The sequence below is a fragment of the Mya arenaria genome, chromosome 1, assembly GCF_026914265.1.
Source record: "Mya arenaria isolate MELC-2E11 chromosome 1, ASM2691426v1".
NCBI lineage: Eukaryota > Metazoa > Mollusca > Bivalvia > Myida > Myidae > Mya > Mya arenaria.
In genome coordinates, this window is record NC_069122.1 from 57660403 (window position 1) to 57674973 (window position 14571).

General features: G+C 43.5%; 1 protein-coding gene across 1 annotated transcript in view; it reads left to right on the top strand.

Annotated features, from left to right (window-relative positions):
- Positions 1 to 14571, top strand: part of LOC128230732 (uncharacterized) — a 75072-nt gene that overhangs the window by 58247 nt on the left and 2254 nt on the right. The window contains exons 19-27 of the mRNA XM_052943180.1: positions 425 to 596; positions 8718 to 8771; positions 9199 to 9404; positions 9811 to 10006; positions 10179 to 10298; positions 10856 to 11010; positions 11311 to 11421; positions 13157 to 13274; positions 13548 to 13641. Of these exons, the coding sequence (XP_052799140.1) occupies positions 425 to 596; positions 8718 to 8771; positions 9199 to 9404; positions 9811 to 10006; positions 10179 to 10298; positions 10856 to 11010; positions 11311 to 11421; positions 13157 to 13274; positions 13548 to 13641 (1226 nt within the window). The remainder of the gene's footprint in view (positions 1 to 424; positions 597 to 8717; positions 8772 to 9198; positions 9405 to 9810; positions 10007 to 10178; positions 10299 to 10855; positions 11011 to 11310; positions 11422 to 13156; positions 13275 to 13547; positions 13642 to 14571) is intronic.

A 14571-nucleotide genomic window follows, 5' to 3' on the forward strand; every position in this document is an offset into this window, starting at 1 on the left:
TTAGTGTTATTGATATTGGAAAATTGATCGCAAGAGACCACGCTGATTCTAAACAGATTTTTGAAGTTGTGTGTTCTGTCCGTCAATAATTTGACATCAACGTTTAACTTATTGCTTTAACTGCTTACATCATAGTTCTAGTGAGGAAACAAGGTGGACAAATTGTCTTTCAAACTTCCGTACATATTTATACATCGATAATAAAAACATTCATGTTCATGTTAATAGAAAAGCGTTATTTAAGGAACATGATTGACTCATTATAACATCAAGTTCCAGCATATATAAGGCAAGTGGAATTAAAGTATTCTCAAAACTGTCCACAGAATAAGGTTTGTGAAGATATATGTTTGACGCATTAGCTGCCAATATTTAGTATATATGTAGATCTCTCTCATTAGAAAATGCCAATAACTGTCCACAGAATAGCGCTGGTGAAGAAACAAGACTGGATTATCATCTGTCAAGCTTCACTCGATATTTAGACGTCGCTAACTTACTTCCTGACACGGAATATTCCGTGTCCTTTTTCACACAACTTGGAGAATCACAGGAAGACATGAGTGAACAGTTTGCTTCGATATCTGCCAGAACCGGTAAGATCAAACCTACTGACACTGTAACATTGTTGTTTGACAAACTTGTCTGGATTATATGTACACAGGTCGTAAATAACTCAGGTAAACTCGTACAAACCCAATGTAACTATAACAACGCTCCTGTAAACTCATTCACCCCGCAGTAACGCGTATTGTAAACACGTACACCCCGCCGTAATGCGTACACCGCTCTTGTAAACTCGTACACCCTGCAGTAACGCGTACACCCCTCCTGTAAACTCGTACACCCTGAAGTAACGCGTACACCGCTCCTGTAAACTCGTACAAGCCGTAGTAACGCATACACCGCTCCTGTAAACGCGTTCATCACGCAGTAACGCGTACACCGCTCCTGTAAACGCGTTCATCATGCAGTAACGCGTACACCGCTCCTGTAAACTCGTACATCCCGCAATAACGCGTACACCGCTCCTGTAAACTCGTACATCCCGCAGTAACGCGTACACCGCTCCTGTAAACTCGTACAACCCGAAGTAACGCGTACACCGCTCCTGTAAACTCGTACAAGCCGTAGTAACGCATACACCGCTCCTGTAAACTCGTTCATACCGCAGTAACACGTACACCGCTCCTGTAAACTCGTTCATACCGCAGTAACGCATACACCGCTCCTGTAAACTCGTTCATACCGCAAAAACGCATACACCGCTCCTGTAAACTCGTTCATACCGCAGTAACGCATACACCGCTCCTGTAAACTAGTTCATACCGCAGTAACGCATACACCGCTCCTGTAAACGCGTTCATCACGCAGTAACGCATACACCGCTCCTGTAAACTCGTTCATACCATAGTAACGCGTATTGTAAACACGTACTACCCGCAGTGACGCCAACAATGCTCCTGTAAACACGCACAACCCGCAAGGACCTAAACAACGCCCCTGTTAACACGCACACCCCGCAGAGACGCAAACAACGCTCCTTTTAACACGCACACCCCGCAGGGACGCAAACAACGCTCCTGTTAACACGCACACCCCACGGAAACGCGTACAACGCTCCTGTAAACACGTACATCCCGCAGTAACGCCAACAATGCTCCTGTAAACACGCACAACCCGCAAGGACTTAAACAACGCCCCTGTTAACACGCACACCCCGCAGAGACGCAAACAACGCTCCTTTTAACACGCACACCCCGCAGGGACGCAAACAACGCTCCTGTAAACACGCACACCCCGCGGAAACGCGTACAACGCTCCTGTAAACACGTACATCCCGCAGTAACACCAACAACGCTCCTGTAAACACATATACCCCGCAGAGACGCAAAAAACGCTCCTGTTAACACGTACACCCCGCACTAACGCAAACAATGCTCCTGTAAACACACACACCACGCAGTTACGCCAACAACGCTCTGTAAACACACACACCACGCAGTTACGCCAACAACGCTCCTGTAAAGACGTACACCCCGCAGTAGTACCATCAACGATCCCGTAAACACGTGCCAACAACGCTCCTGTTAACTCGCACATCCAGCAATAAAGCGTACAACGCTCCTGTTAGCTCGTACAGCCCGCAGTAACGCGTACAACGCTCATCTAAACTTGTACACCCCGCAGTAACGCGTTCAACGCTCATGTAAACTCGTACACCCTGCAGTAACGCGTACAACGTGCCTGTAAACACCCCGCAGCAACGCGTACAACGCTCATGTAAACTCGTTATCCCTGCAGTATTGCCTACAACGCTCCTGTAAACACGTTCTCTCCGCAGTAACAAGTACAACGCTCCTGTAAACACGTGCATTCAGCAGTAAAGCATACTATGTTCGTGTAAACTCGTACTCCCCGCAAAAATGCGAACAACCCTCCTGTAAACACGTACTTACCGCAGGTACGCGTGCAACGTTCCTTTAAACAAGTACATCCAGCAGTAACATGTACAACATTCATCTAAACTCGTACTCCCCGCAGTAACGCATGCAACACTCATGTAAAAACGTACATCCCACAGTAACGCGTACAATGCTCGTGTAAACTCGTTCTCCCCGCAGTAACGCATGCAACGCTCATGTAAACACGTACATCCCACAGTAACGCCGACAACGCTTCTGTATATTCTCACTCCCAGCAGTAACGCCTACAACGCTCCTGTATATTCTCTCTCCCAGCAGTAACGCCTTCAACGTCCCTGTATATTATCACTCCCAGCAGCAACGCATAGAACGCTTCTGTATATTCTCACTCCCTGGAGTAACACATACAACGCTCCTGTTTATTCTCACATCCATCAGTAACGTCTACAACGCTCCTGTATATTCTCACATCCAGCAGTAACGCCTACAACGCTCCTGTATATTCCTACCCCCCTCCCCGCTGTTACGCGTACAACGCTCCTGTATATTCTCACTGCCAGCAGTACCGCGTACAAAGTTCGTGTATATTCTCACTCCCAGCAGTAACGCGTACTACGCTCCTGTATATTCTCACTCCCAGCAGTAACACCTACAACGCTCCTGTATATTCTGACTCCCTGCAGTAACGCCTACAACGCTCCTGTATATTCTCACTCCCAGCAGTAACGCGTAAAACGCTCCTGTAAGCCTATAGTCCCAGCAGTAACGCGTACAACGCTCCTGTATATTCTCACTCCCTGGAGTAACGCCTACAACGCTCCTGTATATTCTCACTGCCAGCAATAACGCGTACAGCATTCCTGTATATTCTCACTCCCATCAGCAACGCGTACAACGCTCCTGGAAACACGTACACCCCACAGTAACGCGTACAACGCTTCTGTATATTCTTAACTCCGCAGTAACGCGAACAACTCTCCTGTATATTCTCACTCCCTGCAGTAACGCGTACAACGCTCCTGTATATTCTCACTGCCAGCAATAACGCGTATAACGTTCCAGTATATTCTCACTCCCAGCAGTAACGCCTACAACGCTCCTGTATATTCTCACATCCAGCAGTAACGCCTACAACGCTCCTGTATATTCTCACTCCCTGGAGTAACGCGTACAACGCTACGGTAAGCCCGTACTCACAGCGGTAACGCGTACAATGCTTCTGTATATTCTCACTCCCAGCAGTAACGCAAACAACGCTCCTGTAAACACGTACAACCGCAATAACGCGTACAACGCTCCTGTTTATTATTACCCCCCGCTGTAAAGCGTCCAACGCTCCTGTATATTCTCTCTCCCAGCAGTAACGCCTACAACGCTTCTGTATATTTTCACTCCCTGCAGTAACGCCTACAACGCTCCTGTATATTCTCACATCCAGCAATAACGCCTACAATGCTCCAGTATATTCTTACCCCCCGCTGTAACGCGTACAACGCTCCTGTATGTTCTCACTGCCAGCAGTAACACGTACAACGTTCCTGTATATTCTCACTCCCAGCAGTAACGCCTACAACGCTTCTATATATTCTCACTCCCAGCAGTAACGCATACAACGTCCCTGTATATTCTCACTCCCAGAAGTAACGCCTACAACGCTTCTGTATATTCTTACTTCCTGGAATAACGCATACAATGCTCCTGTATATTCTCACATCAAGCAGTAACGCGTACAATGCTTCTGTATATTCTCAAATCCAGCAGTAACGCGTACAACGTTCGTGTATATTCTCACTCCCAGCAGTAACGCCTACAACGCTCCTGTATATTCTCACTCCCAGCAGTAACGCCTACAACGCTCCTGTATATTCTCACTCCCTGCAGTAACGCCTACAACGCTCCTGTATATTCTCACTCCCTGCAGTAACGCGTAAAACGCTCCTGTAAGCCTATAGTCCCAGCAGTAACGCGTACAATGCTCTTGTATATTCTCACTCCCTGCAGTAACGCGTACAACGTTCCTGTATATTTTCACTCCCAGCGGTACACGTACAACTCTCCTGTTTATTCTCACTCCCTGCAGTAACGCCTACAACGCTCCTGTATATTCTCACTCCTTGCAGTATTGCGTACAACGCTCCTGTAAGCCTGTACTCCCCGCAGTAAAGCGTACAACGCTCCTGTATATTCTCACTCTCTGCAGTAACGTGTACAACGCACCTGTATATTCTCACTCCCTACAGTAACGCCTACATCGCTCTGTATATTCTCAATCCCTTGAGTAACGCCTACAACGCTCCTGTATATTCTCACTCCCAGCAGTAACGCGTAAAACGCTCCTGTATATTCTCACTCCCAGCAGTAACGCCTTCAAAGCTCCTGTATATTATCACTCCCTGGAGTAACGCCTACAACGCTCCTGTATATTTTCACTCCCAGCAGTAACGCCTTCAAAGCTCCTGTATATTATCACTCCCTGGAGTAACGCCTACAACGCTCCTGTATATTTTCACTCCCAGCAGTAACGCCTCCTTCAAAGCTCCTGTATATTATCACTCCCTGGAGTAACGCCTACAACGCTCCTGTATATTCTGACTCCCTGCAGTAACGCATACAACGCTCCTGTATATTCTCACATCCAGCAGTAACGCCTATAACGCTCCTGTATATTCTCACATCCAGCAGTAACTCGTACAACGCTCCTGTATATTCTCACTCCCAACGGTAAAGCGTACAACGCTCCCGTTTATTCTCACTCCCTGCAGGTACACCTACACTACAACGCCCCTGTATATTCTCACTTCCTGCAGCAACACCTACAACGCTCCTGTAAGCCTGTACTCCCAGCAGTAACGCGAACAACGCTTTTGTCTATTCTCAATCCCTGCAGTAACACCTTCAATGCTCCTGTATATTTTCATTCCCTGCAGTAACGCGTACAACGCTCCTGTATATTCTGACTCCCTGCAGTAACGCCTACAACGCTCCTGTATATTCTCACTCCCAGCAGTAATGCGTACTACGCTCCTGTATATTTTCACTCCCTGCGGTAACGCCTACAATGCTCCTGTATATTCTGACTCCCTGCAGTAACGCCTACAACGCTCCTGTATATTCTCACACCCTGGTGTAACGCGTACAACGCTCGCTCCTGTATATTCTCACTCCCAGTAATAACGCGTACAACGCTCCTGTATAGTCTCACTCCCAGCGGTAACGCTTACAACGTTCCTGTTTATTCTCACTCCCTGCAGGTACGCCTACAACGCTCCTGTATATTCTCACTCCCAGCAGTAACGCCTACAACGCTCCTGTATATTCTCACTCCCTGCAGTAACGCCTACAACGCTCCTGTATATTCTCACTCCCTGCAGTAACGCGTAAAACGCTCCTGTAAGCATATAGTCCCAGCAGTAACGCGTACAATGCTCTTGTATATTCTCACTCCCTGCAGTAACGCGTACAACGTTCCTGTATATTCTCACTCCCAGCGGTAACGCGTACAACTCTCCTGTTTATTCTCACTCACAGCAGTAACGCGTACAACGCTCCTGTATATTCTTACTCCCTGCAGGTACGCCTACAACGCTCCTGTATATTCTCACTCCTGGCAGTAACGCGTACAACGCTCCTGTAAGCCTGTACTCCCCGCAGTAAAGCGTACAACGCTCCTGTATATTCTCACTCCCTGCAGTAACGTGTACAACGCTCCTGTATATTCTCACTCCCTACAGTAACGCCTACAACGCTCTGTATATTCTCAATCCCTTGAGTAACGCCTACAACGCTCCTGTTTATTCTCACTCCCTGCAGTAACGCCTACAACGCTCCTGTATATTCTCACTCCCAGCAGTAACGCGTAAAACGCTTCTGTATATTCTCACTCCCAGCAGTAACGCCTTCAAAGCTCCTGTATATTATCACTCCCTGGAGTAACGCCTACAACGCTCTTGTATATTTTCACTCCCAGCAGTAACGCCTTCAAAGCTCCTGTATATTATCACTCCCAGTAGTAACGCCTACAACGCTCCTGTATATTTTCACTCCCAGCAGTAACGCCTTCAAAGCTCCTGTATATTATCACTCCCTGGAGTAACGCCTACAACGCTCCTGTATATTCTGACTCCCTGCAGTAACGCATACAACGCTCCTGTATATTCTCACATCCAGCAGTAACGCCTACAACGCTCCTGTATATTCTTACATCCAGCAGTAACTCGTACAACGCTCCTGCATATTCTCACTCCCAACGGTAAAGCGTACAACGCTCCCGTTTATTCTCACTCCCTGCAGGTACACCTACACTACAACGCCCCTGTATATTCTCACTTCCTGCAGCAACACCTACAACGCTCCTGTAAGCCTGTACTCCCAGCAGTAACGCGAACAACGCTTTTGTCTATTCTCAATCCCTGCAGTAACACCTTCAATGCTCCTGGATATTTTCATTCCCTGCAGTAACGCGTACAACGCTCCTGTATATTCTGACTCCCTGCATTAAGGCCTACAACGCTCCTGTATATTCTCACTCCCAGCAGTAATGCGTGCTACGCTCCTGTATATACTCACTCCCTGCGGTAACGCCTACAATGCTCCTGTATATTCTGACTCCCTGCAGTAACGCCTACAACGCTCCTGTATATTCTCACTCCCTGGTGTAACGCGTACAACGCTCCTGTATATTCTCACTCCCAGTAATAACGCGTACAACGCTCCTGTAGTCTCAAGCCAGCGGTAACGCTTACAACGTTCCTGTTTATTCTCACTCCCTGCAGGTACGCCTACAACGCTCATGTATATTCTCACTTCCAGCAGCAACGCCTACAACGCTCGTGTAAGTCTTTACTCCCAGCAATAACGCGTTCAACGCTCCTGTATATTCTCAATCCCTGCAGTAACGCCTAAAACGCTTCTCTGACTCCCTGCAATAACGTCTACAACGCTCCTGTATATTCTCACTCCCTGCAGGAACACCTACAACGCTCCTGTATATTATCACTCCCTGGAGTAACGCCTACAGCGCTCCTGTATATTCTCACTCCCTGCAGTAACGCCTACAACGCTCCTGTATATTCTCACATCCTGCAGTAACGCGTTTAACGCTCCTGTATATTCTCACATCCAGCAGTAACGCATACAACGCTCTTGTATATTCTCACTCCCAGCAGTAACTCGTACAACGCTCCTGTATATTCTCACTCCCTGCAGTAACGCCTACAACGCTCCTGTATATTCTCACTCCCTACAGTAACGCCTACAACGCTCCTCTACATTATCACTTCCTGCAGTAACGCGTACACATATCCTGTATATTCTCACTCCCAGCAGTAACGCATACAACGCTCCTGTATATTATCACTCCAAGCAGTAACGCCACCAACGCTCCTGTATATTATCACTCCCTGCAATAACGCCTACAACGCTACTGTATATTATCACTCCCAGCAGTAACGCTTACAACGCTCCTGTATATTCTCACTCCCTGCAGTAACGCTTACAACGCTCCTGTATATTCTCACATCCAGCAGTAACGCCTACAACGCTCCTGTATATTCTCACATCCAGCAGTAACGCCTACAACGCTCCGGTATATTCTCACTCCCATCAGTAACGCTTACAACGCTCCGGTAAGTCCGTTTTCCCCGCAGTACCGCGTACAACGCTCCTGTATATTCTCACTCCCAGCAGTTTCACCTTTAATGCTCCTGTATATTCTCACTCCCTGCAGTTACGCGTACAACGCTCCTGTATTTTCTCACTCCCAGGAGTAACGCGTACAACGCTCCTGTATATGCTCACTCCAAGCAGTAACGCGTACAACTCTCTTGTAACCTCGTTCTCCCCGCAGTACAACGCTCCTGTAAGCTCGTACACCCCGGAGTAACGCGAACATCGCTTCTGTAAGCTCGTTCGCCACGCAGTAACGCCTCCAACGCTCCTGTATTTCTCACTCCCGGCAGTAACGCGTACCTTGTCCCTGTAAGCTCTTACGTCACGCAGTAACGCGTACAACGCTCCGGTAAGCCCGTACTCCTCGCAGTAACGCGTACACCACTCCTGTAAACACGTACACCCCGCAATACAACCTTCCTGTAAGCTCCTTATGTAAATCACAATAAATAACCTAATCATTGTTCTAAAATCACCAGCTATCGCAACACACAAATCCACGTTGAAACTCCGTAAATTGATATTTCTAGAACAGATTATAAGTAAGCATTACTTGTTGTCAACATTTTCTTCACTTTGGTGAATAAAGTAAGCGTGTGACATCACATTGTTTATTAATTGTAGCGGAAAAAGACGATGGGGGTTCAAGCACTGGCCTGATCGTTGGAGTAGCACTCGGTAAGCAATCTTAATGTCAGAAAGGTTTATGTTTGCGTACCGTTGGTTCCTTCTTTTTTTAATGAGAATATGGATGCCATCGAATCAGCCAGCGTCCTACCAAAACAGTAAGCTCAAGAACTGCACTTACATATTGAGTGAACGTCACATATTATTATTATTTTCTTTCTTATTGAGACATCAAACAAACTTTGCCTCAACTAACACATAAAGCTATTTGTAGCTTTTATATGTTATGATACATGCTCAGAAATATCGAATCGAAAAACGATCGTAGGAAACGTGCCTTGGTAAGATTGTTTCGTTGGCTTGTATCAAAGTAACTACCTACATTTACATTGTGGACAGTGTAGTTTTGCCCTACAATCTCAAAATTACAGACATACATACAACATGAAACTATGCATTTTACTTTGTGGACTTCCAGGCGTGATTGTTCTCTGTGTAATTGGCATCGTTGTCGTTGTCGTACTGGTCCGGAAGGGTATCATCGCACCGCAAAAACGAATGGAAAATACGCGCATCGGACGTGCAGTCACCAGGAGATACAGACAAACGTTCCACCACCAGAGACACGACGAAAGTCATCACAATCCTGGCTATGGTTATAACACGAAAAACACTACTTATGACGTAAGCGTGTTCAAATTTTATTTTCATATTATTGTTATTTTTTTTCTATATTTTGGCGTGTTTCGCACAGCTCTTGTTAGTGTAGTTTAAACTTACGTGACATACTTCTTCATATGCGCTTTATTTTAAACTAGACGTTCGTCCAATAATGTGTTTTTCTATTTTTTGCGTGTTTCGCATAGCTCTTGTTGGTGGCTTACTTCTGTATCTTCGCTTTATTTTAACTAGACGTTCGTTCAATAATGGTTTTTCTGATATTGTCGCTGCAGATTTATTCAAAATCGTTGAAAATTATTATTTCATTGCAATAGTTATTTTTTATTGCATTTAACCTTTTCCATGTTCTTTCGTCTTGCCCTTTCGACATAGCAATACAATGTGTTTTCTTTTTTGCACTGCGTTTCAGAACAATCGTCCGTTTTCGGAGGAGATTTACTACGCTGGAGGCTCCGTTGACGTTGACGCCGTACACGTGTCGCTGTTATCTAGACAAGATCTAACGCTTGACGCACTCATAAAACAGGGCCGCTTCGCTATGATCTATAAAGCAACTCTGTTTCAAGGAAAGGGGAGCGAAATCGTTGTTGCTAAAACCTTAAAAGGTACGTAAGGAGCTTAAGCCAATTATTCATCGAAAGGCATTACGTTCTTTCTTTTTCTTGACTGGTTTAAATTTTGCCATGTAACCATTTGAAAATATATATAAAAAATGTATTAACATAGTACGGAACTGATAAGCTTAAAATACACTGTACTGAATCGTTTCTTTTTTAGAGAATTTTACTGTGGAAGACGAAAATCTGATGAAAGCAAAGATGAATTTCCAAGGCAATTACGTGGGCGATCACCCAAATATTTTGAAGTTTATGGGTGCTGTGACTGACGACCCTGCTTGTAAGTACACTAAAACATGTGACTGCACTGTAATTGTATATATAACAAAAGTCAAAATGTTATAAGCTTTTGATTTGATAACATAAACGACAGAGCATGTATGTCGCTGTGTGTGCGCTGCGATGCAACAGGGATACAATAAGTTAGGGGGTTAGTTGGTGACCCGATATGGGATTTCCAGGGCAAAGTAAACCATATCGCTTCGAGCTTCTTCGCTCTCACCCCAATCTGGTTTCCTGTGCCCCGTATATTTCATATCGGGTCACCTACTAACCCCGTAACGTATATATCACGTCGACATCCTGTTTTCATGTTTTAATATCGCATATATTTATCAGAATTGGAAAAAGTCGCCATTTTGGTACGATATGAATTTGGTGACCTAATATGGCAAAATATGGGGTGATATGACCTGGACCAATGGCGTTGCGTCATTTATGTTGGAGGCGTGATATACAACAACACAGTTTGCTTACGTTAGTTAACATGAGCGTTTTTTTGGCTTTAACTGAACTCAAGGTATGACTGAAAGAAGAAACTGTATCATTATATTTTAGTGGGTCCATTCATTATCCACGAATACTGTGAGAATGGTCCTCTGAGGGACTACTTGGTGGCCAAGAGAAGCAACGTTACCATTGAACTGCAAGACAATCTCTTCAGGTTCGGCCTCGACATCGCCAAAGGAATGGAATATCTTGCTGGAAAGCGGGTACAGCAAGTTGAATATTTATAAATTCAGAGTCAGTCAAACTAATACAAAGAAATACCTTTACATTATATACTGGAATAAAGAAATGAGATACCCTTAGTTTAAACCTGCTATAAATGATTGTTTTCAAAAAATGAAAGTAGGTTCAAAGCGATCGTTGTTCAAAACTTTAAATAAAAATATAGATTGTCGTTTCACGCGTAACCGTTTCTTTGTTGTTGTTGTTGTTGCTGCTGTCGTTGTTGTTGCTTAATATTTTTTCTCTGTTATTTATGAGTGCATAAACTGTCTTAATTTCAGATCGTTCACCGGCGGTTGGCAGCAAGAAACATCTTGCTCACATTCCTGAACGAGGTTAAGATCACTGGGTTTGGACCCCAGCCCGTCCATGGAGAAGACACAAACGACCAGGTACTTATTACGGCATTATATCAAGTAGTTGTAGGTAGGAACTTCACTTGGCGTTGTCTGTTGTACCTACCATTACCATGAACGAAAATAACACCATGGCCTCTCGCCAATACCAATAGTACATTTCTGATTTGGTCATCATTTCTTTGAAGCTACACACTGTGGTCAAAATTACCATAGCGTTTATTTTCATAAAGCTTCATAATTGTTACTAACAGGTCTTTACTTAAAATGCACTATTACTCCCAAATTAGATTTAACACGTTTAAAACAATTGTTTTAATATACCAAAAAGGATGAACACTTGTCGAAAACAATGAAGCTTATGAAGGATACCGAGTTTAAGTAAAAAAGAAATGTGCAAAAAACACGGTTTTTCTCCCTAAAACCATAGCATATTGCAGTTAATCTTTAAGCATTCACCAATCATTTAATATATTTTGCGATTGTCAGCTATTAAATACATGGTTATATTAATGTTAATACGATTGGTAATTAATACTTTCCATATATGCATATATTAAGTAAGTAGTTGAGAGTGGATCACTCAAAATTTATGTTTGTTTTGAATAAGAGTGTCAGTATAATAAAGAACGGTTGGACAGCGGAACCTCTAAGGAGCAGCTACAAGACCAGTGTTAATCAAACCTTGATGTAGTTCTAACTCCTTGGCATCTTTGGTCACTGTGCTTTGAAACAAGTTCATGGTCACTGTGCCTTGAAACAAGTTCATGGTAAAGGTGTCTTGAAACAAGTTCATGGTCAATGTGCCTTGAAACAAGTTCATGGTCACTGTGCCTTGAAACAAGTTCATGGTCACTGTGCCTTGAAACAAGTTCATGGTCACTGTGCCTTGAAACAAGTTCATGGTCAATGTGCCTTGAAACAAGTTCATGGTCACTGTGCCTTGAAACAAGTTCATGGTCAATGTGCCTTGAAACAAGTTCATGGTCAATGTGCCTTGAAACAAGTTCAGTGTCACTGTGCCTTGAAACAAGTTCATGGTCAATCTGCCTTGAAACAAGTTCATGGTCAATGTGCTTTGAAACAAGTTCATGGTCAATGTGCCTTGAAACAAGTTCATGGTCAATGTGCCTTGAAACAAGTTCATGGTCAATGTGCCTTGAAACAAGTCCATGGTCAATGTGCCTTGAAACAAGTCCATGGTCAATGTGCCTTGAAACAAGTCCATGGTCAATGTGCCTTGAAACAAGTCCATGGTCAATGTGCCTTGAAACAAGTTCATGGTCAATGTGCCTTGAAACAAGTTCATGGTCAATGTGCCTTGAAACAAGTTCATGGTCAATGTGCATTGAAACAAGTTCATGGTAAAGGTGTCTTGAAACAAGTTCATGGTCACTGTGCCTTGAAACAAGTTCATGGTCAATGTGCCTTGAAACAAGTTCATGGTAAAGGTGTCAATGCGGGGCTCGTCACTGCAGTTTTCATTTCATTATTTGATATGTTTGTGCTACCGAGGGACCACTAACTTCCCATGGTGTATTTCAAAACATTTATTCCTAATATTGGATATTACAAGTTGTTTATAAGACATCGCTGAAAGTACAACAATCTCGTTTCACTTGTCTCACAAATAACGATTTAAATTTGTACATCCGGTCATACTGTTTCGTTCGCAAAATGATTTTACATTTCAAGTTTCTTATAGTAACATAGTGTTGGTGTCCAATGACCATAGCACAATATTTGCTCTTAAATGTGTTTTCTTGCCTAGGAGGAGAATATTCCCATCAAATGGGTTGGCCCAGAATGCATGAAGTCGACAAAGGACGCCACGGAGAAGAGCGATGTCTGGTCGTATGCTGTCACTCTGTGGGAAATATTCTCACTGGGTATAAATCATGTTTAAATATAAAATATGCTGTATTAAACATATCTGTACACGACCTGGTAATATGTAGCTTTGGGACGAGAGCACATGGGGTGTGGGGTGTACTTTGTGTCGTGTTCCTTTAAGTGTTAGTTTTCAATGTTCACTAACGTTTGAAATGTAAAACTCGAACTTCCAGTTGAGAATATTGGCTTCACCGTCACTCTATGTGCATAATCTATTTTGTTTGTTTGGTATTTATTGCTAGTGTTTTAATTGTACCCCTTCCTTACAGGCCAAACGCCGTACGGTAAGACTCAAAGCCGAGAGGTTCCGAAACAGTTGAAGAGAGGAACTAGGCTGCAAAAACCGGAGCAGTGCGATGATACGTAATTACCATTCCTTGCTTTACTCATGGATTGTCAAAATGTTGTTCATGTACTTATGAACTAGTTTATATTCTTTATAAGACACAAGTTGTTTAAATCATTCAATAGCCAAAAAGCACCATCGAAAAAAGGTGTAATTGCGAGATGCAATGAAAGTATTTAATTCGAGATTCAGAGAGTCTTAAACAGCCTCAGTAATAGGAAAACTCATTTGCAAGAAGTTTGTACAAAATAAAGATTTGCATACAAGCTAGAATAGCTTTGTAGATGTCTTGATGCATATTAAAATTTATTTTATGAACTTTTACACGGGATGAACAAACCGTTTTAAACCTCAATTAGCTCAGGTTGCTGTCAGTTCGATGTAATTGAAGTGTTGATATTTATGGACACTGTGGCACTAATGATGTTGTATTTCGTGTCCCAAGCTTTTTAACCATGTTCTTATATTGTGAAACCGGGATATTAGAATGACGTTCGTCTTTGTTCACGTTTGAAACTGAAAAACTTTAGTAAGGGTCGACATATAATGACTAGACTTGGTTAATAGAAAACATTTATACAGACCTTTCATAGACTGGGTTTTGGGCCCCTAAGGTCAGGGTCAAGGTCACTGTTAATCAAAATAGAAAAAAATGATTGAAACTGTATAACTTTAGTCATGGATTACATATTTTTACTATACTTGGTATATCATAAGAGTTAATTGTGACCATTTGTGGGATTGGATTTTAGGCCCCTACGGTTAAGGTCAATGTCACTGTAAAATTGTTTACTACATCTTACAGCTCATGATGATTCGTTTGTCAATCATTTCAAATCCGGATTCGTCGTATTTTGGCCGTTCTTAGCGTGTGTTATAACTGTGACTAAGTATGCATTGCGTCTCTTATTAGATGGTTGTTTGACCTCGATCCCTGTGCCTTTCAT